The sequence below is a fragment of the Penicillium atrosanguineum genome (assembly GCF_028827265.1).
Source record: "Penicillium atrosanguineum strain IBT 20685 chromosome Unknown utg000002l_segment0_segment0, whole genome shotgun sequence".
NCBI classification, from domain to species: Eukaryota; Fungi; Ascomycota; class Eurotiomycetes; order Eurotiales; family Aspergillaceae; genus Penicillium; species Penicillium atrosanguineum.
Window position 1 is genome coordinate 3663427 of NW_026623134.1, and position 22940 is coordinate 3686366.

Sequence of the window (22940 nt, forward strand, 5' to 3'; positions counted from 1 at the left end):
AGCGCCAGACTAGGAGCTTGTTGGTGCTATTCTTAGTAGTTTTGCGCGGACTATCTCTCGCCTGCAAAGTACTTCCGGCTTTCTAGGGCCCGGACATTTTACGTCTCTTTCTATGGCCACTATATTCCTTGCAATAAAGGGGAGCACTGAGTATCTCCGGCATCATGATGGACTATCACTGGAGGACATACCTATGCAAATTATACCGGCGTAAAGAACGAAAACCTTCAACGTCCGAAGAGTATCTAGAGTAGGTGTCAGATTAAGTTGTTATCTGGTGATACCTTAATACCCAGTTAGTCTCGTCTCTCGTCATTGAATATTCAGTCGCTCAAATTGCAAGGCTCATGAAATCCTAAGGAGCCCGACATACCTATCCTCTTACATCATATTCGACCAAGGGCACTCAAACTGCAATACCTTAGGGAGTGCCACCTGCTTTCGACACAATGAGCAAAATACTCGAGTCCAACAAGGAAACGACGATCCTTTTATTCGGATCCCAGATCGAGAAGTTGACCAAGGATTCATTGGACGAAATCAAAACCACACTTGCAGACCGATCGTCCCGAGAATGGATCTTGACTACCCTGGCAGGCCTGCCGGGCTACTGGGATGCCCTGTCCAAGTCAGTTCCCGACATCACTGAGTCCATCGGCACTCGGGGAAATGTACTTCTGGCAGATCTCGAGGTCTGGCTCCGGAACGGTGCGGACCAGAGCGCCGATCTCATGCGGGAGCTCGAAGATCTCCCTAGCATGGTTCTGTCCCCACTGGTCATCCTGACACAACTGACTCAATACCGCCAATATCTCGAGCTGCAGCGGCGGGCAAACAAATCCCCCGCAGGTACCGACGTACATGCACAGCGGGTAGCCGAGAAGAAGACATCGACATTGGGATTCTGTATGGGACTCGATGCTGCATTCGCCATTGCCAGTGCGAAAACCGCAAAAGAAGTTGACGAGTATGGCTCAGTGGCTGTGCGCGTCGCCATGATCGGCGGTGCTTTGATTGATGCCCAGGACGAATGGAGCAAGAAACAGGGACTGGGTCCCTCCAAGTCCTTCGCTGCGGCCTGGCGCACGGATGCACAGAAGCAGGACATGGAACGCGTGGTTGATGGGCTTTTCCCCGAAGCCTATATCTCCGTATTCTATGACGATGCACGCGGAACGGTCACAACTACGGAGCGTGCTGCGCCCCGACTCGTTCGACAACTGCGTGCAGCTGGTATCACAACTGCCGAAGTTGGCCTTCGAGGCAATATCCATAGCCCGAAGCCTGATACCAAGGAGAAGGCGGAGGCTGTGCTGAGCTTCCTCCGAGATACGCCTGGTCTACAGCTTCCCGATGCTTCCCGTTTGGCTATGCCCACATACACCAATAAAGGAGATGGGAAGCCGGTCGATGCTAGCGCTGTTCCCATGCATGAGATCGCCTGTCGTACAGTCTTCATGGAGCAGTGCGATTGGTATGGTACATTTGCGTCGGTCAAAACAGCGGTTCTTGACACCGACACCGCAGCTCATGTTATCACATTTGGCCCCGATCGTTGTGCTCCTCCAACCTTTGTGCGCCCCCTGGGACCCCGGCTCAACCACTTCGCAGATCTTCCTGTGGAAGCACGAGTACAACTATCAGCAGGGGACAAGGTGCCAACAGCAAGCATCCCGGCACCACAGCAGCCAAACAACCATGTGGCTTACAATAGCAACGACATTGCCGTGGTGGGAATGTCGATCAAAGTAGCTGGCGCAGATGATCTCTCAGAGTTTGCTGAGGTTTTGAAGACGGGCGAGTCACAGCACGAGCTGATTACCCCGGATCGTATCGCATTTGACACGGTCTTCCGCGAGGGCGACAAGGATGCGTCTCGTCAGTACTACGGCAACTGGATGCGTGACCCAGACGCCTTCGATCACAAGTTCTTCAAGCGTAGCCCCCGCGAGTCCGCCTCGACGGATCCACAGCAGAGACTTCTCCTTCAAGCAGCGTACCAGGCAGTCGAACAGTCAGGCTACTTCACCGAGAAATCTCGGAGCCCTCGGAGAGAAGAGAAGTCCGGGAAGAAGGGCCATGTCGGAGTTTTTGTCGGCTCCCCCGCAGTCGACTATGAACACAATGTTGCATGCTATAGCCCCAATGCCTTCACAGCTACAGGAAATCTGCAAAGTTTCCTTGCTGGCAGGGTTGCTCACTGGTTCGGCTGGACAGGCCCTGCGATCGTGATTGACACCGCATGTTCATCATCGGCTGTGGCCGTTCATATGGCCTGCCGCAACCTGCTGACTGGCGAGTGCGACGCTGCCCTGGCCAGTGGAGTTTCTATTTTCACCAACCCGCTTTGGTTCCAGAACCTTGCTGCAGCTAGCTTCTTGAGCCCCACTGGCCAGTGTAAGCCATTTGACTCGCAGGCAGATGGATTCTGTCGAGCTGAAGGAATTGCCTGTGTCTTCCTGAAGCGGATGTCGGATGCAATTGCCGACGGAAACCCCATTCTGGGTTGCATTGCCAGCACTGCTGTTTATCAAAACCAGAACTGCACGCCCATGTTTGTGCCGAACTCGCTCTCTCTCACAGATCTGTTCAAGGATGTCATCAAAGAATCGAAGGTCGCGCCCAGCGACATCTCCCTCGTCGAAGCCCATGGGACAGGAACACCAGTCGGTGACCCGGCTGAATATGACAGTATCAAGAATGCAGTGGGCGGACCTGGAATACGTTCCACACCTTTGCCAATTGGATCCGTCAAGGGCCATGTTGGACACGCCGAGGGTGCTTCTGGTGCAGTTTCTCTGATCAAGGTCTTGATGATGATGAACCAGAACTTCATTCCGCCGCAGGCCAGCTTCTCAAAGATGAATCCCGGCATCAAGGCCTCGCCGGATGACATGTTGGAAGTGGTTACTTCTCTTCGCCCTTGGAGTGACAGCACCAGCAAAAAGGCTCTTATCAACAACTATGGCGCTTGCGGTTCGAATGCTGCCATGGTTATCACTCAGTCCCAGTACCACAGCATTGGATTGTCAACTGCATCGATCAGAGGCATTAATGCGCGACTACCCTTCTCAATCTCTGGTCTCGACGCTGGAAGCATCCGTAGGTATGCTGGTAAGCTGGCCGCCTATCTCCAGCGTCAACCCGAACCAGTCACTCTCGCTGATATCTCTTTCAATGTTGATCGAATTGTCAACCCGTCCCTTGGCCAGAGCCTTACATTCAGCTCTAGCTCTGTCAAGGAGCTACAGGAGACACTTTCGCAAATCGCTGAAGACTCTAGCAAGCCATCTGTGTCTATTGAGCCAACTAAGGTGGAACGTCCTGTCATCCTCTGCTTCGGTGGTCAGGTTTCCACTTTCGTCGGCCTGGATAGGACTCTATATGACACCGCGGCTATCCTGAGACACCACATTGACGAGTGCGATTCTGTTATCCAATCCCTGGGCCTTGAAAGCATTCTTCCGGGTATTTTCTCCAACACCCCTGAGGAGAACCCCGTCCGCGTGCAGACAATGCTCTTCGCCATGCAGTACTCGTCCGCCAGGTCCTGGATCGATTGTGGTCTCTTTGGAAAGATCTCAGCCGTTGTAGGTCACAGCTTTGGAGAGTTGGTTGCACTCTGCATTTCAGGTGTTCTTAGCCTCCAAGATGCCATCCGGATGGTTGCCGGTCGTGCGCAACTGATCCGGGAGGTCTGGGGCGCAGACAAGGGTGCCATGATGGCTGTCGAGGCGGATGCCGCTCTCGCTAAGGAGCTAGTCACCGCCGCTGCTCACCATCTCAAGGAAAGCTATCCCGACGTGGCGCCTGCTGATATCGCCTGTTACAATGGAGTGCGAAGCTTCACTCTGGCAGGCCCCACCAAGGCCGTAGATGCGGTCGCTGAGGCCATCACAAAGGACCCTAGGTTCTCCGCAATCAAGAGCAAGAGGTTGAATGTCACAAATGCTTTCCATTCGTCTCTCGTCGATCCGCTGGTCGACCAATTGAAGGAGATTGGCAAGGATCTCACGTTCAACAAGCCTTCAATTCCACTTGAGCTTGCAACTGAGACCCGATCTGGTAGTGATTTAACACCGATGTATGTCGCTGATCATATGCGCAAGCCGGTGTTCTTCTGTCAAGCTGTTCAGCGCCTTGCTGAGGAGAACCCTTCGGCGATCTTCCTAGAGGCAGGTTCCGCATCTGGCATTACTGTCATGGCGAGCCGCGCCCTGCCATCAGGCAGCTCCCATGGCTTCCAAGCAGTGAAAATCACCAACTGCAACGGCCTGGATGGTTTGACAGACGCGACTGTCTCTCTCTGGAAACAGGGATTGCGAGTCTCATTCTGGCCGCACCAAGCATCCCAAACAAATGAGTACGCCGCTATTGTGCTACCACCATATCAGTTCGAAAAGTCACGTCACTGGCTTGGGCTCCGTTCTCCAGTCGAGGCCGTTCAAGAAGCCGCGGCTCGTTTGGCTCCCGTCGCCGCACCGGCCCAAGGAGCCGGTGTCGAGGAGAAAAGCCTTGGTCTGTGGTCATTCATGGGCTACCTCGACGATGAAAAAAGCAAGAGCAAGAAGAGCAGCAAGCGCGCTTCTGTTCGCCCCCGCTTCCGTATCAACACAGGCTCTGAGGAATACAATAAGTTCGTCTCTGGTCACATCATCGCTCAGACAGCCCCTATCTGTCCAGGCACACTGCAAGTCGACATTATGGTTGAAGCCTTATACAGCCTTCATCCAGAATGGACGGACGAAGGTTTCCTGCCCATCATTTCTGACATGATTAATCACTCACCACTATGTGTTGACCCATCACGTACCGTCTCTTTGGACTTCAAGTCTGCTGAAGGTGACCTAACTCAATGGGAGTGGAGTATCTCAAGCACATCCACCACCTCCAACGACGATGGGCAGAGTTACGTGCAGGGTCGGATTCGCATTCTTTCCCCAACCGACGCGTCTTACGCGGGCGACTTCGCACGTTTCGAACGTCTCTTCCCACACTCCCGAGCTTTGGAAATTCTCGCTGCAGCTGGCGATGACGAGGCCGTCGAGGTGCTTCAAGGCCGCAATGTCTACCGCACTTTCAGCGAGTTCTGCGATTATGCCGAGATGTATCGCGGGGTGCGCTCAGTGGTGGGTCGTGCGGATGAGTGTGCGGGCCGTGTTGTGGGTCGGTATAGCGGCAAGACTATGATCGACACACTGCTTGATGACAGCTTCAGTCAAGTTGGAGGCATGTGGGTCAATTGTATGACTGATACTGCCCCTGGAGATATGTATATTGCCACTGGTATCGATTTAACGATGCGGTCGCCTCGTCGCGTTATCAGCACAGCTCGGTCGCAGGAGAACTGGCATGTCTATGGTCGCAATACTCGCCAGTCAGAGACTGATTATCTCAGCGATGTTTTCGTTTTCGATGCTGCCACAGGTGAGCTTGCGGAGGTGATGCTGGGTATTCATTACTCGCGTATCTCGAAGGCATCTATGAGTAGGATGCTCACCAAGCTCACGAAAGACAAGTCGGTCTTGAGGACGACAACAGCTGCAGTGGCCGCGACTTCTACCCCCAGCCCGTCGGCAAACAATGCTGTTGGAATCTTTACTCCTGGATTGTCTTCTCAACAGCGTGATGTTGTCGCTGATGTCGCAGGAGGCTCCAAGCAGAAATCCAAGAAAAAGAAGGAGAAGAAGGTTAAGAAGTCCACAAGCTCTGGGCGAGATATCAATGGCGAGGTCATTAATTTGGTTGCAACCGTCGCTGGTATGGATGCCAGCGAGATTTCTCTTGACACCGAAGTTGCCGACATTGGTATCGACTCCCTCATGGGCATGGAGCTTGCTCGTGAAGCCCAAACTATGTTCAAGCAAGAAATGGACCAGGATGCCTTACTGCAGGCCGCCAGTGTGCGCCAGCTTGTCGAAGTTATCTCCGCTGTTGTGCTTGGAGCTGGCGGTGGCAATGCTGCACCGACTGGCGATATGAGTAGCGATGATGAGGACAGCGAGTCATCCGATGAAGCCGGCGACTGGTCGAGCGGCGATGAGGGTGATACCCCTGCTTCTGGCTCAGATACCGGCTTTGTTATGGTCAAGCCCGTCCCTGCTAAGAAGACTCTAGAATTATCATCTGCTGATCTCTTGGAGTGCTTTCGCGATATCAAGATGAGTACCGATCAGCGGCTCGTAGACCTTAAGGTCGACAATCTCGACCGTGTCATTATTGGAGCTACCAGTCGACTTTGTGTGGCTTTGATGGTCGAGGCCTTTGAACAGCTAGGCTGCCCTCTGCGTTCGGCTTCCAAGGGTGATGTTCTTAAGCCTATTCCCTTCCAGCAGGAATACAATCGTTTGGTCGAGTGGCTTTACAGCTTCCTGGAGAAGGACGCCCGCCTGATCGATGTCGATCCTTTCAGTGGTGAGATCACACGAACCGCTGTTGCAGCGCCCTCAAAGTCAAGCGAAGCTATCTTGGAAGAACTGAAAACGACAATTCCGAACTGGGCTGTCACCGCTAAGCTTATCTTCCATGCTGGCAAGCCTCTGGCCCAGATTCTCAAAGGAGAAACAGACGGCATCCAGGTCCTTTTCGGCTCGGCAGAGGGTCGCGAATTGATGGCAGGACATTATCGTCACAACCCGTTTGCCTCTATGCTTGGAGACATGATGGGTGATCTGCTGGTCAGCCTTGGAAACAAGATCAAGGCAACCGGTGCGGAAGGAACGCTAAAGATTCTGGAGATGGGTGCTGGCACCGGTGGTACGACACAAATTTTGGTGCCTCTCTTGGCCTCCTTGAACATCCCCGTTGAGTATACCTTCACCGATCTTTCCGGATCTATGGTCGCAGCAGCACGGCGAACGCTGGGAAAACAATACCCATTCATGAAGTTCGCAGTCCATGATATTGAAAAGACTCCAGCCGATGAGATCTGTGGTCAGCACATTATCGTCGCCAGCAATGCTGTCCACGCGACACACAATCTGATCGAATCGGCCAAGAACGTGCGCAAGACCCTGCGCCCTGATGGACTGCTCATGATGCTTGAACAAACTGAGGATATGCCGCTTTGCAATTTGATCTTTGGTCTGTTCGAAGGATGGTGGATGTTTGACGACGGTCGTACCCACGCAGTCGTCTCCACCGAGAATTGGGAGCGTGATCTCCACACAGCTGGCTTTGGTCATGTCGATTGGACAGATGGCCATCTGCCCGAGAACAACATCCAGAGAGTGGTCGTTGCTTTGGCTAGTGGTCCTGCTTTGGAGCGTCTTCCTATTCCTGCCTTGCGCCCTGAGCCCCCTGCTCAGCCGACTAGGGATCTGGCTACGCGGGAAGCCGAAGCAGAGAAATATATCTCGGAGCATGTCGCTGGATGGGCAACACCCGCCCTAGTTGAAGCTGATACCAAGAAGCAAGGTAAGGAGGCCGAGAGTTTGAAAGATGCCGTCGTCCTAGTCACCGGTGCAACTGGAAGCCTGGGCTCGCATTTGGTCGCTGCATTTGCCGAACATCCCGACGTACAGACGGTTGTGTGCGTCAACCGACGCAGCACCACCCCAATTGAGACACGACAAGCCGAGGCCTTTTCCAAGCGCGGCATCACGCTCTCTCCAACTGCCAGCTCGAAGTTGCGCATTCTTGAAACGGACACCGCTCAGCCTCAACTTGGCGTCGAAGCCGCTGAGTACGAGTGGCTTGTCCAGAACGTCACCCACCTCGTGCACAATGCCTGGCCCATGAGCGGCACGCGCCCGTTGCCCGGCTTCATTCCCCAGTTCCAGACCATGCGCAATCTATTGGACCTTGCCCGTGCCGCAGCATGCCGCAGCACGAGATCTGGCGATGAGACTCGCCGCATTGGATTCCAACTGGTCACTTCGATCGGTGTTGTTGGGCATGCAGGCCAAGGACACATTCCCGAAGAACGAGTCTCTATCTCTGCAGTTCTTCCCACCGGCTACTGCGAGGGCAAGTGGGTCTGTGAGCGCATGCTGGATGAGACACTTCACAGATACCCAACTCTCTTCAGACCCATGGTTGTCCGCCCAGGACAAATCGCCGGATCAACCACTAGTGGTGTCTGGAACCCCCAAGAGCACTTTGCGTTCATGGTAAAGTCAGCCCAGTCACTCGGTGCATGGCCCGACCTGAACGGAACCATGCAGTGGGTGCCTGTCGACGCAGCTGCTAATTCTATGAGCGAGTTGCTGTATATCGGCACTGAGTCTATTGCGCCCAACCCCTACCCCGTCTATCACATCGACAATCCTGTTGGACAGCCTTGGAAGGAAATGTCTCCTGTTCTGGCGAAGGCACTTGGGATCGAGCCCAGTGGTATGATTCCCTATCGTCATTGGCTCCGACGCATTACACGCTCGCCTCTGCAGGAATCGGAGAATCCAGCCATCCGTCTTGTACATTTCTTGGATGCTGATTATGAGCGCATGTCTTGTGGTGGATTGATCCTGGATACTACGAAGACTCAAGAGCATTCGAAGACTATGGCTGCTTTGGGGCCTGTGACTCCGGCTGCTGCTGAGAAATATGTGAAAGCTTGGAAGGAGATGGGTTTCCTTTACTGATTTTATATACCGGAGTTTGTCTTTGCTGTTGACTAGATTGTTTATTATCCTGAATATAGTGATATGCGATATAAGTTTGAATTTTGTCTGAGTCCTCCGTTCTCAAACTATTACCTCGTATTCCGTGCCAACCCCGACTTATTACATGCCATGATTCTGCACAAAATGGAACGTATCACGCGTCTTCGTTCACATATGCAGAGTCTCCGACCCAGTTACCCGCTTGAACTCGTCCATAGTATGTTTCCAAACTTGCTCAACCATACCCGCATCGCGCATTTCCGACAGAATGTCTAGTGCTTTCTGGCCAGCACTTTCTCCATCCCAGTGAATCGCATACACACCACTTCCCTGCTCTCCATTCGTGCCCCCTGCCACAGAAACATCATCAGAAACAGGTACCCCGGTTGCTCCATTCTCCACACCCCGTGGTGGGTAACGGGCACTAGTAGCGAAGAATAAATGCCTCTCCCCGGACTCCTTGGTCGGAATATAAACGAGGGGCCCAACGATCTTGAAAATTGTGATTGCGACGCGCATCAGAATACTGTTGGTCTCCCTTCCAAAGCCCGACTTGACAGGGCCCGGGTAATCATGCACGAAGCTAACTTCGGGCGCACTTTGTGCGATGTGCTCAAGCATGAAGTCGGTCATGGAGACATTGTGTCCGCGCACGTTTCTGAACGGGATATTGCGGGATTGGAAATCGTCTTTGAAGATTGGGCCTTCGTTTCCTGCTGCCAATACTGTCACTACTCGCCGGAGATTCTCGGCCGAACGAATCAGTGGTAGCAGGTTGACGATGAAGCGGGCGCGGGCATAGTATGCCAGTGCCATGAAGATGTGGAGACCTTCGCTTGTATCTACGGCCAGTATTAGTTCTCAAATCTTGCGCTGATGGGCGAGTGAAGTACTAACCAACATGAGCAAGAGCCGACCCACAAGTCAAAAACAGAAGGTTGATAGTCTTCTCTTTCCTGCTGATTTCCCGACAGACTTCGTCGACAGATTTCAATAGGCTAACATCCGCCTTGATGAAGATGAACTCGCCGCCGGGACTCAACTCTCGGCATTCCTTCGCGATGCGGTCTCCTGCCTCTTGCGAGCGACCGACGAAATAAACACGAGGGCTTTGCGCGTGTCGCGCGAACTCTTTCAGTGAGTACTCTCCAATGCCATTCGTTGCCCCGACGAAGACCGCGACTAGTCCTGGTGGAAGTGCGGCGGTGATTTGCGCATTGGACGCCTGGACGTCAGATAAAGATACCATCGTGTGTGCGTGACACTATGGGTTCGAAATAGTTTGTGGTTCGTTAGATGATTCTTATACGCCGCGCTCTCATACTTTGCGGGGGTTGAATTTCGCCTCCGGCAGTGTAACGGGATTGGCTGAATCCCGTCGCTACTAACCGCATCTCGTAACTACGGCGGGATAAATGCCCCGAATACCGGTAAACCGTTCGTTTCTACCAAGTTATAGAGGTCAGTGCATCCTTTTATGGGTCGTCCTCGCTTCCAATCTCTTTTTATCAAGTGTGTCCGCTTAGAGGTCTGGTAAACTTGGGATCCGACCACTATCGGCTGGAAGAAAAGGCTGGGCGTACACTTATAGGTCCCCACTGTGGCCACATTATGCGGACAAAGCCTTGCAACGTTTACAGGGGGTGTCTTGAAACAACAAGCAACGTGCAGCAGATCCATGCGCACGATGCAGAGGTCCACGAACCCCTTACGTCATTGAGTCTGTGCAGAGCCTTCTGGAGGTTGAGGAACACGTCGTAGGAATGGTGCCTTAGATCACCATCCGATTCATGCAAATGTCCATTAGAAACCAGCGCCTTTTCCCTGACAGAATAAGATTTGCTTTCTCCATTGACCTGCAGCTCAGATATCTTCAATCTAACCAAGATAGGTGACGCTAACCGCATTAGGATAGCTACACAGATCCATCGACTAGTGCCCGGGCTATCGAACGCTCCCACTAATCAGTGAACCGGTTTGCTTGCTATTTGACGCCTCTGCTGCGTTAATGAAACCCCGGTGGATAATGACCTAGGTTAAATACTTCTCCGGGTTGAGGCACATGACAACAAGTTCCCAAACATGGCTAGTGTCAATGCAAATCCCTTACTTGACGTTGAAAAACAAGCTTAAGCTTTGGTTCTGATTCTAGGGGTAGATACCCCTGAAACAAGGAAAAACAAAGTCATGCCATGAACAAAATTGAGCCCTTAAGTCGAACACCTGTGGTAGCTCTCGGCTCTCCGTTGCAAGAATGATGGCTTGCCCCTTTTTCAAATCAAGCTATACACAATCAATACATCAAGACCAGGCCCAACTAGAACCCCTTTGAAACATCAAAAGAGGCTCAAATTCCAATTTCGAGTCGCAAAGTGCCTAAAAAAGCTCTAGCCCCCGTACAAACCCACGCCAAGCCATGCAATCTAAGTGCAAAGTTCAATGATCGACAAAGATCACCCTTCTATTCCACATTCTGTCATCGCGCGTTGCACGCGTTCCACTTGACACCCCCTGGGGTAAATATACGCGGGGCCTTGTCCTACGTAGTTAGTGGTCGCATTCGAAATTTTTGACTTCGATTGCAGCAATGGCCGCCAACTTCGTCACCACCTACACCTAAAGCACCCAGGATCATCGATAGGTCCGATTACCATGTCTAGCCATATAAAGTTCGCAGAGCCGATTTCGAGGAAGGGAGGAACCGATGCCAGGATCGGGAGGGACAACAATGAAAAGGGGTCGGGGCAAAGGCCGTCTTCGCCTGGCAATGAGATTGTTTATCTCGCGGGATGGAGGCTGGTTCTTACCACTATAGGGTATGTGCGATGTTGAGTGCCTTGGGGATATTGTATGACGAGGACTTACTGGTGAATCGACAGACTTTTGATTGGATTCTTTCTCTCCAATCTCGACGTAACGATTGTGAGCTCGTCTCTGACCAGTATTACCGACAGCCTGGAGGGGTTCGAGAAGAGAAGTTGGATTATTACTGGATACTTGGCCACATACACAGGTATGATCACCATGTGATCCTTCAGTGTCTGACTCGCGTAAGACTTGGTTGACTTGTCCTTTTTCTAGGGTCTATGGCGATATGGACAAAAGTCAGCGATATCATCGGGAGAAAGCACACGACACTAGCTGCCCTTGTTATTTTGCTCGGTTTTTCGATAGGCTGTGGATGTGCCCAAACAGTGAATCAACTGTAAGTTCCCATCTCTCTCTTCCTGTGTTTCTGAAAGCTAAGCGGTGCGGTATAGAATAATTTTACGAGCGCTCCAAGGAATAGGAGGCGCCGGTGCTTATGCATTGGCGATACTCTGCGTCTACGAGATAGCCCCCAAAACAAAACTCCCAATCTACAGCGGTCTCATGTCACTCTGCCTGGCTCTGGCATCTTTGCTGGGCCCAATAATTGGAGGTGCCCTAGCACAAGCATCCGCCTGGAGATGGGTTTTCTTGATCAAGTATGTGACCTCTTAACTTCCAAGGTGACACATCTGCTAATACCACAAAGTGCTCCATTATGCTTCATCGCAATTGTTGCAATCACATTTGCGATGCCTACACACTTCGGCCTTGACCAACACACTCCCTCTTTCCGAACGAAAGCATCTTATCGCTCATTCGCCAACCTCGACCTTGTGGGATCATTGCTGGCGATGGTTGGGTCGTTCTTGCTTGTCACTGTCTTAAACGAAGCAAATCTGGCATTTCCATGGGACTCGGGAGCTGCAATCACCCTCATTGTTCTCACTGCTGTTGCCTGGATTGCCTTCTTCTCCTGGGAGTGCTATATTTCGGACATGCCCGGCAAAGATCCGATCTTCCCCAAACGTTGGCTTTTTGAGCGTCCATGGATGGGCATTCTACTGTGTGTCCACATAAATATCGATTCTGCATAGTGATTCATTCTGACCTTTACAGTTGCTCATTTGTTATCGGTGCGCCATTCAACGTCGTCCTCGTATACGTTCCACAGCAAGCCCAGCTCCTCTTGGGCAAGTCGCCTCTTGATTCCGGTATATATCTGATTGGATATTCTGCTGTTGCCGCCGTCGCTGCGGTTGCTATAAATCTTGCAAGTTCGAAGGGGCGTATACCGTTCGTTTATTCTCTGCTTGTGGGCTGTACAATCCACACTGTGGGTGTTGGGCTTCTATCAACGATCGCCACTGAGAAGGGCTTCCAGGCCACGGATATCGTCTATGGTGTCATTGCCGGCGCAGGGCTCGGATTGACGATGGGAATTCTTGTTCTATCCATACCATACATAGTTGAGGACAGAGACCTCGGTATGTGTCATTTTAATAACCTTCAATCTTCACATGAGACTTCAGTGGACTAACGTGGTTCCAATATAGCGATTGCCACTGGTGCAGTGGTTCAGTTCCGCTTCCTTGGCGGCGCTGTTGGGCTCGCCATTGCATCGAACATTTTCAATGGCCGTTTGGCGCATCATTTACACGGAATTTTGACAAGGCACGAACTGCACTTATTCCTTGAAAATGTGAAAGCGATAAATTCTCTATCTCCTAATCTACAAGAAGATGTTAAGGGTGTTCTTGCGGACAGTTTCACCACTCAGCTGAGAGTTATGATCGGATTCGCTGCGGCTTCAGTACCGGCAGCTCTGCTACTGTTGAAGCCAGGCAGACGCCAGCTTGCGGCCGATCGGCATTCAGGTTTATTCTCGGGGTAGCTAAAGTGGACACATTTTGAAGAACGATATTCTAGCTGCATCTGCCATGAGCCGTATTTTCCCGAACATTTCTTCTCTTCCATTGCAAAGCTCAGCCTGATCTATGCTCATGAGGTCCTATGTAGTTCTCTCCTATTGAAATTTCCACTTGGTCGAACCACCCTGATTCTTTTCAGGAGAAAATATCAGCCGCAGGACAGTATTTTATATCACAAGATCCACAGCCATTTCTTGGATAAAAAACCTGATAGGTGAAACAAAAATTTCTGGATAGATTTGCTGAGCGGTGGTGATCTCCACAGCATTCACGGTGGTCCCGCGGATTGCCTACAAGCTCGAAAGAAATGTTCAATTGAGTTTCAACTTCAAAGCAAGCATATAGATACGTCGGGGCTGGAACAATGCGTTGTTGTTTTTTCCAGTATCGCACAATGGATCTTGGCTATAAAAGACTCGCCCTCTGTGCCCTTGGTTATCAAATATCATAGCTGGACATCGACCGGCCCTGCCATCTGCTCATCTAACTATAACTTAAACACACGAGTAGAAAAGAAACTAATTTCAATTGCTCATACTTAAAAAGTTCACTGAGATGGAACATGCATTTCTCGTTGAGACTTGAAATACCAGGAAGTGTATTGTTGAAGCTGAGCACATTCGCATTAACTTGACTCAGCTAAGCAGCAGGAACCGTAAGTTACGGAGCTCTCAGGGAGCTCCCTACGTTTCGATAAACAGCAACGAGATTTTTCAATTTGTCTCCGGCAGTATGCACACAATCTAAAATTTATCAAGGTCGCGACTTGTATTTCCTTGCTGGCCCCCGAACGGAAGCTCGGTATAAACGATGACCCTGTAGTGCTTTTGGGATTGACTTTGATGGGAGAATTTGCCAAAAGAGCCAAAGAAGGGAGTACAATTACGGGAACTACCCTCATAAAATGAGAAGAATTATTTGATGTAAAGAATGCCCGCGAAAAACAAAAGCATTGAAGTTGATACTTCGTCGGACTTTCTTTCTCCAAGTGCATCCGGCGACACGCGACTTTAGTCCGACCGTGGTTTTTGACTTTTGGCGTCTTTCAACTACGCAAACATACGAGCAAATCTCACCCTCTAGGAAATCCGCCGAAAAGTCCCTCCAGATAGGCCTAATGTCGGTCTTATGTGTTCCAGGCTGCTCTCTAGAGCTCTCTATTTCCGGCGTGGCAAGGACAAGGCTTTACCAATTAAACGGCTGAGAAGCCACCTTCACCAGCCATTTCCGATCATCTTCTCCCATTATAGATACTTATAGACAACCCCAGTGCTTCTGACCATCTAGACTTGCTGGATACCCCCTTGGCCGTTTGTCCTTTTTCAAACAGAAACATCTCTCCGCCCCTCCACACAACCATGGGAAGCACCGGGTCAGCTTGGGCAAGTGAGCCCATCGCCATCGTCGGCCTGGGATGTAAGTTTGCGGGGGATGCAGCTAACCCCTCAGGCTTATGGAAGTTGATGGCCGAGGGAAAGAGTGCCTGGAGTGAGATGCCGGCTTCTCGCTTCAATGCCAAAGGCGCTTACCATCCCAACCATGAAAAGTTGAGCACAGTGAGTAACGCCCCGAACTGACAACCAAATATACATATCGTGTGAAATTGGTGCTGATACTCCGATTGTAGATGCACGTTAAGGGTGCTCATTTCATGAAAGAGGATGTCGGTCTGTTTGATGCAGCCTTTTTCAACTATTCTGCTGAAACTGCGTCGGTAAGATTCTCCTGTTTTGTGAACCTTGAGACTATTTCAAAAGTACTCCATAACGAGCGAAGGCTAACTTAACGATGAAAGACACTCGATCCCCAGTTCCGACTCCAACTTGAGTCTGTCTACGAAGCATTGGAGAATGGTGGGTGATGCCTTCTGCGGTCACCATGGTTCACGCTAATGTCATCGGACAGCTGGTCTTCCTCTCTCGCAAGTCGCGGGAACTAACACATCGGTTTTTGCTGGCACATTCGTTCATGACTACAGAGACTCATTGGTCCGCGATGAGGACAACCTTCCTCGATTCTTCCTAGCTGGCTCCGGTACCGCGATGGCTTCCAACCGGATATCTCATTTCTTCGACTTCCGTGGAGCCAGTATGACTATTGATACAGGCTGCTCCACGGCCCTAGTGGCTCTGCACCAGGCTGTCCAGAGTCTTCGCAATGGAGAGAGTGACATGAGTGTAGTGGGTGGAACGAATGTACTGATCAACCCGGATAACTTCAAGGCCATGGGATCCATCGGGTAAGCTCATACAGCAGGAGACACAACGGTTCAAAATACTAACATTTTTGGTGTACAGATTCCTATCCCCAGACGGAAGGTGTTTCGCCTTTGACTCACGGGCAAACGGCTATGGCCGTGGTGAAGGTGTTGCTACGATTGTGATCAAGCGACTGCGAGATGCGGTTGCAGCGGGCGATCCCATTCGCGCAGTGATTCGCGAGACCCTATTGAACCAAGATGGAAAGACCGAAACTATTACATCTCCGAGCCAGGAAGCGCAGCGCAATCTCATGCGCGAGTGCTACGCCAGGGCTGGCATTGACCCCCAGGGCACCCAGTATTTCGAGGCGCACGGAACCGGCACACCGACCGGAGATCCGATTGAGGTTGGCGCGATCGCAGCGGTTTTCCAGGGAAAAAAATTCAAGTCTGGTGAGCCCCTACGCATCGGCTCTGTCAAGACGAATATTGGTCACGCCGAGGCCACGAGTGGATTGGCTAGTATCATCAAAGTTACGCTGGCCATGGAGCATGGCATGCTTCCTCCATCCGTCAATTTCGAGAAGCCGAACCCGAAACTCTCTTTGGAAGAATGGGGCATCAAGGTGGCTAGGGAGTTTGAACAGTGGCCTTCTCTGCCTGGCTGTGTTCGCCGTGCGTCGGTCAACAACTTCGGCTACGGAGGAAGTAACTCCCATGTCATCATGGAGGATGGAGAATATTGGCTCGAGACCCTGAAAAGCACCAAGACCAATGGTATCACCAACGGTTCTAGCAAAAATGTCGACGGGTTGCCTTCTGCAAGCTATGAGACAAATCTCGTCATTTTAAGCGGAAAGGACGAGCAGACTACCAAAACAATGGTCTCTAACTTGAAAGCTTTCCTCGAAGAAGAGCAAAATGGCCTGAGTAATGAAGACGCGAAGCTCTTCCTACAGAAGCTTTCATACACACTTGGACAACGCCGCACCATGTTTCCCTGGCTCGCGGCTTACCCCGTTCCCATCAACCAAGGGATCGGGGCCGCTGTCACAGCTCTCGAATCACGCAGTTTCCGAGCTTCTAAAATTGCTGATCGCCAGCCACAGATCGCCATGGTCTTCACTGGACAGGGTGCTCAATGGTATGCCATGGGTAGGGAGCTGATCACAACTTATCCCGTATTCGGAGGCTCCATCACGGAAGCAGACTCTATCCTTCAGGAACTCGGAGCAGATTGGTCCTTGATGGAGGAGCTCCACCGTGACGCTGAGACAACACGAGTCAATGGAACTGCATTCAGTATCCCCATCTGTGTTGCCGTTCAGATCGCGTTGGTTCGTCTATTGGATTCATGGGGCATCAAGCCATCGGCCGTGACCAGTCACTCCAGTGGAGAAATTGGTGCGGCTTATGCAGTCGGTGCCATCAGTTTGCGCCGAGCTATGGGAATCGCATACTTCCGTAGCAAGCTGGCTGCTGATCTGACCCAGCGCTCCACAGCCAAGGGCGGCATGATCGCTGTCGGACTTGGTCGACAAGAGTCGGAAGGCTATCTGAAGACGCTCACTTGTGGCGGCAAGGCTGTCGTTGCTTGTGTTAACAGTCCGTCCAGCACCACTGTTGCTGGTGACCTTCCCGCAGTGTTGGAGCTTGAAGCCATGCTTCAGAAAGATGGAGTCTTTGGTCGACGACTGCGCGTTGAGACTGCTTACCACTCTCACCACATGTCGCCAATAGCCGAGGATTATAGAACGGCATTGAACATGATGGCTGATAATTCCACCAAGCCTGTGAACCGCATGGACTCCGTGGTCTATGGGTCTCCAGTTACTGGATACCGTATGAGCAACGCCGAGACAATCGCCGACGCAGATCACTGGGTTGGAAGTTTGTTGCAGCCTGTTCAATTCGTTGATGCCTTTACCGAGATGGTTCTGGGTGGATTGGGCTCTGAGGACGGTACCCCTTCTTCTAGTGTTGACGTCGTGGTTGAGATTGGTCCTCACACGGCTCTCGGTGGTCCTATTAAAGAAATTCTTGGACTGCCCGACTTTGAGGGTATCAAGTTGCCTTATTACGGCTGTCTTGTTCGGCACACCAACGCTATGGAGAGTCTTCAAGCTCTTGCTGCTGATCTGATGCGTGAGGGATACCCTGTCAACATGGAGGCTATTAACTTCCCCCGTGGTCGGGAATCTGAAGTTCGCGTTCTCACGAACCTACCCCCATACCCTTGGAACCACTCTACCAAGCACTGGATTGAGCCTCGTGTCAACAAAGCATTGCGTGAGAGATCGCGACCTCCTCACCACCTGCTTGGCCAGTTGATTCCCGGCACAAATCTCGATGAGCCATCTTGGCGCCACATTTTGCGACCACTTGAGGCACCATGGGTTCGCGACCACTCAATTCAATCGAACATGCTGTACCCTGGCTGTGGTTTCTTGTCCCTTGCTATCGAAGCAGTTCGAGAGCAGCTTGCCTTGACGGAAGAGACCCCGCGCGAGATTGCTGGTTATCACATCAGAGACATTGATGTCCTGCAAGCTCTTGTCATCCCAGATACCGCAGACGGACTTGAGATCCAGACTGTTCTGCGCCCTGTCAGTGACAAGGCGATCGGTGTCCGGGGTTGGAAGCAGTTTGAAGTCCTCTCTGTGACTGCGGATAACGAGTGGACACGCCACGTTCATGGGCTGATCTTGGTTGAATTTGGTGACCCTGAAAAGGCCATTGGTCTCGGCCTGGACAAGAATAAGAAGCCGCTGGACCCAACCGCAGGCTACGCCAAGCGCATCGACCCTAACGACATGTGGAATGTCCTGACAACCCATGGTCTGCAGTATGGCCCAACTTTCAGAAATATCAAGAGTATCATCCAATCGGGCAAGGAAATGCGATCTATCAGCGAGGTTGTGATTCCGGATACCTCAGTAGCTAAGGAGCTTCCCTACGACCATGTCGTGCATCCTGCTTTCCTCGATTCCGCAGCTCAGGCAACTTTTACTGCTCTGCCCGGTACCGAGTCACGCCAGGATAGTCCCAGAGTTTTCCAGTCAATTGACCGGCTTTGGATCTCTAGCAAAATCAGCAATCAATTCGGTCACGCCTTCATTGCGGACACCATTCTGCACCGTGCCGATGCCCAAGGAATCGAAACTGACATTACAATGGTTGACAAGGATGCCGCGGAAGGTGCCAAGCCCGTGCTCGAGATCAAGAAACTGGTTCTCTCGTCTCTGGGGCGCAGCGCAAGCAGCGGCGATGACAAGCCATGGGAGAAGCAGCTTTGCACCAAGATTCAATGGGCTCCCGATGCCAGTATCGGCTTCCAAACTGCCAAACTTACCCACTCGCTTGGTGCTAATGAGACGCGTGCCATCACGGATATCCGTCGTGTTTGCCTCTATTACATCCAAGAGGCACTCGCTGTCATTCCAGCAGATGAAGTGACGCAGCTTGGCCCAGATCAGGCTAAGTTCTACGAATGGATGCAGGAGCAAGTGCTCAAGGCCAAAGAAGGCAAACTGGGCGCTGGAAGTGCTTCATGGCTACTAGACTCGAAGGCTGAACGAGAGCTTCGCACACATCTAGCTGCGCAGTCCGGTGTGCCAGGCGAGATTGTCTGCCGCCTAGGTCAGAACCTCTTAGCGGCTCTTCTTGGTGACAAGACACTATTCGAGCTGATAAAGGAGGATGGCTTGCTAGAGAAGTATGAAGAATACGCTCAATCCCAATCTGTGTCGCAGGCAGCCGACTTGCTCCGACAGATCGTGCACAAGAACCCCAAGGCTCGCATCCTTGAGATAGGGGCTACTGCCGGGGCATTTACACTCGCGATGCTTCAAGCACTTGGGACTACGGAGACTGGTGGTCCTCTTGCTGAGTCGTATCACATCACTAGTGTCTCTTGTGATGAGGACTTTGAGGTGGCCGCCCGTGGAGAATTCGCCGCTTGGAATGACATTCTTTCTTTCGACAGCCTTGATATCGAACAGGATCCGTCTATGCAGGACTTTGAGCTTGAGTCTTACGATGTCGTTATCGCGACTCAATCTCTGTCGTCAACAACTTCGGTTTCAGCTTCTTTGTCTAACGCAAAGAGCCTCATGAAACCGGGCTCGAAGCTCCTTATCATTGAAAACACACAGGAAAGTCTTGAAAAGCATTTTGTTTTTGGGTTGTTTACTAGCCATGCTTCTTCAAGTGTGACATACTGGAGTGACTCACTTCAAGAAGCAGGGTTCAGCGGGGTCGATATTGAGATCCGTGACTGTTCGAGTGATGATCTGTATACTACAAGCACCATGTTGTCAACTGTACCTCTGCCCGCTCTTCCTCAGCTGCCTTCATCGGGCGAGATTGTTCTCGTGACCAGCAGCAAGACTGGACCTTCACTGGAATCGACATGGCTCGCGTCCTTGCAGCGAGCTATATCTCAGGCGGGGTCTTTCTCTGGCTCTCTGCCCGCCGTCCATGTCGTTGAGTCGGCCTCAGCTACGTCCTTCGCAGGCAAGGTTTGTATTTTCGTTGGCGAGATCGACAAGCCTCTCCTCCGGAACCTTGATGATACCACCATGGCTGGAATAAAGGCAATGGCAACCATCTCCAAGGGCCTTCTGTGGGTGACCCGAGGCGCTGCGGTTGAGTGTCGTAACCCGGACCTAGCGCTCGCTCAGGGTTTCCTTCGATCTCTGCGGAACGAATATCTCACCAAGCTCTTCATCACTCTTGACTTGGACCCCAATGATGCCCTTTGGTCTACGAAGAGTGTCCCCGCAATTGTGAAAGTTTTGAACAAGGCATTCAGCACCACGACCTCCGTTGTTAGCGAGTCTCAGCCTGGAGAGTTCGAGTATGCCTTGCGCGATGATAATATTTTGATTCCACGTCTTTTCAAGGATATATCTCGCAGCAAGAAGGTCTCACCTGATGATGTCGCTGATCAGGGTACATCTGCTGCTGTTATTCAGCCATTCTTCCAGCCTGACCGTCCTCTAAGCATGCACGTTGGTATGCCAGGTTTGATGGATACTATCGCGTTCGATGATGACCCAGCAATGTCTGCCATTGATGCAGGAGCCGATCTTGCACCGCATCTCATCGAGGTGGAGCCTCGTGCATATGGTGTCAACTTCCGTGATGTGATGGTCGCTATGGGTCAACTCAACGAGCGCATCATGGGTCTCGAGTGTTCCGGTATTGTCAAGCGAGTTGGCACGGAAGCTGCTGAACAAGGATACTCTGTTGGTGACAAGGTCTTCTGTCTCCTGCGCGGGCCCTTTGGTAGCCGCCTTCACGTCGAGTGGACGAGTGTCGCCCACATGCCGGAAGATCTCAGCTTCGAGGATGCCGCTTCGCTGCCAGTCATTTTCTGTACCGCTTATATCGGTCTTATCGATATGGCTCGTATGCGCAAGGGTCAGACTGTCCTCATCCACGCCGCCGCCGGTGGTGTTGGACAGGCAGCTATCATGATCGCCAAGCACCTGGGTCTTGAGATCTATGCCACCGTTGGAACACCTGACAAGCGCGAGTTGGTCATGTCCCAGTACGGCATCTCAGATGACCACATCTTCAGCAGTCGAGACACAAGCTTCGCTGCCGGTGTCCTAGCCGCCACCAACGGCCGTGGAGTCGATGCCGTCCTCAACTCACTTGCAGGACCTCTTCTCCAGGAAAGTTTCAATGTTCTGGCGCCATTCGGTTACTTCATCGAAATCGGCAAACGAGACTTGGAGATCAACAGCCAACTCGAGATGCGCCCCTTCACTCGCCAAGTCTCTTTCTCGGCCTTCTACCTCCTCGCGTCGATGAACCATAGCCCTCTCGAGGTCCATCGCGTGCTAAACAAACTCACCGAGCTGCTCACAGATAAGATCATCGCCCCAGTGCATCCGATCACCGCGTTCCCAATGGGCGACTTTGCCAAAGCATTCCGTCTACTCCAGACCGGAAAACACATGGGCAAGGTCGTGCTTGCAATCGGCCCGCAGGATATGGTCCCAGTTCTTCCACGTACTCCAACCGCCAAGTTCTCATCTGAGGCGTCCTACCTCATCGTTGGTGGCCTTGGCGGTATTGGCCGATCCATCGCTCACTGGATGATGGCTCGCGGAGCTAAAAACCTCATTTTCATGTCGCGCAGTGCTGGAAATGGCAAGAACATAGCTTTCCTTAATGAGCTTCGACAGACTGGTTCTATTGTCCAGGCTGTTAGTTGCAACGTCTCTGACCAGGCCGATCTAACTCGCGGATTGCGCTCGTGCGAGGAGAGTGGTCTACCGCCCATTCGTGGTGTTATCCAAGCAGCCATGGTTCTACAGGTGAGTCAATACTTTGAGGGGCCCTACTTCGAACAAAGTGGTCAGCTGCTAATTATTCATATCAGGACACCCTTTACGAACAGATGACGCTGGCCCAATGGCAAGCCGCCGTCCAGCCAAAGGTACAAGGAACATGGAACCTGCACAAGTCTTTCGACCGCGCCAACTCTCTCGACTTCTTCGTGATTCTTTCATCCATCGTCGGTGTGGCCGGTAACGCCAGTCAAACAAACTACGCTGCAGCTGGATCCTATCAGGATGCACTTGCCCGCTGGCGCGTTGCACAAGGCCTGCCAGCCGTGGCCATCGATCTTGGCGCTGTCAAGGGTATCGGTGTGGCTCAAGAGACCGCGGGTGTGCTTGCCCGCCTTCAGAGAATTGGTCACATTCCAGTCAACGAGGAGCAGGTCCTGGCTATTCTTGGTAGTGCCATTCTGGCTCCATACGATTCCCAGGCCGTCATCGGTTTACACTCTGGCCCTGGACCCCACTGGAAACGCGATGGCGATTCCCCGCTAGGACGTGACGCTCGGTACATTGCTTTGCAGCCTGCGGAGGGTGGTCAGAAGAATGCTGGCGCTGGTGATGGCTCAGGTTCATTGGCCAGTCGTCTTGCTAGCGCGTCTTCGCCTGAAGAAGTAGTTGACCTGGTCGGTGTTTCTATTGCCGAGAAATTGTCTGATATCTTCATGATCCCTGTTTCTGAAATTGATCTGACAAAGAAGCCTTCTCACTTTGGTATCGACTCACTTGTTGCCGTTGAGCTGCGCAATATGTTGCAGCAGCATGCTGGTGCTGAGGTGTCGATCTTTGGTATTATGCAGAGTGCCTCTTTGGCTGCGCTTGCCGCTGATGTTGCTGCTAAGAGCTCGCATGTCAAGTGGGACAAGTTCAAGGCTTGATACAAGCTTCTTTCTCTTTCTTTGTTTTAAGTTCTGCTCTTTAGTTCTATGGTATTGGCGTTTGTGTCAAGTGGGAGTCTGCGATATCTAGAATTTGCCCATCTTTCAAATATTATCAAGAGCCATTCACAATTGGTCATTTCATTCTACATACCTATCGCCTAGAG

General features: G+C 51.8%; 4 protein-coding genes across 4 annotated transcripts; 3 read left to right on the plus strand and 1 right to left on the minus strand.

Moving 5' to 3' along the window:
- Positions 1-449: 449 nt before the first annotated feature.
- N7443_003148 (putative polyketide synthase) lies at positions 450-8582 on the plus strand (the record flags this gene model as incomplete). The annotated part of the gene is made up of 1 exon (XM_056883204.1): positions 450-8582. The coding sequence occupies one exon, from the start codon at positions 450-452 to the stop codon at positions 8580-8582; it is 8133 nt and encodes a 2710-aa protein (XP_056745045.1).
- Positions 8583-8771: 189 nt separating this feature from the next.
- N7443_003149 (uncharacterized protein) lies at positions 8772-9852 on the minus strand (the record flags this gene model as incomplete). Its single annotated transcript, XM_056883205.1, has 2 exons — positions 8772-9445; positions 9501-9852. The coding sequence occupies 2 exons, from the start codon at positions 9850-9852 to the stop codon at positions 8772-8774; spliced, it is 1026 nt and encodes a 341-aa protein (XP_056745046.1).
- Positions 9853-11255: 1403 nt separating this feature from the next.
- On the plus strand, positions 11256-13305 carry N7443_003150 (uncharacterized protein; the record flags this gene model as incomplete). The annotated part of the gene is made up of 7 exons (XM_056883206.1): positions 11256-11419; positions 11483-11616; positions 11685-11808; positions 11864-12070; positions 12121-12477; positions 12531-12898; positions 12968-13305. The coding sequence occupies 7 exons, from the start codon at positions 11256-11258 to the stop codon at positions 13303-13305; spliced, it is 1692 nt and encodes a 563-aa protein (XP_056745047.1).
- Positions 13306-14700: 1395 nt separating this feature from the next.
- Positions 14701-22773, plus strand: N7443_003151 (type I polyketide synthase; the record flags this gene model as incomplete). The annotated part of the gene is made up of 6 exons (XM_056883207.1): positions 14701-14898; positions 14970-15056; positions 15138-15195; positions 15248-15581; positions 15640-21871; positions 21937-22773. 6 exons carry the CDS (start codon positions 14701-14703, stop codon positions 22771-22773), a joined length of 7746 nt encoding a protein of 2581 aa, XP_056745048.1.
- Between the last annotated feature and the right edge of the window lie 167 nt (positions 22774-22940).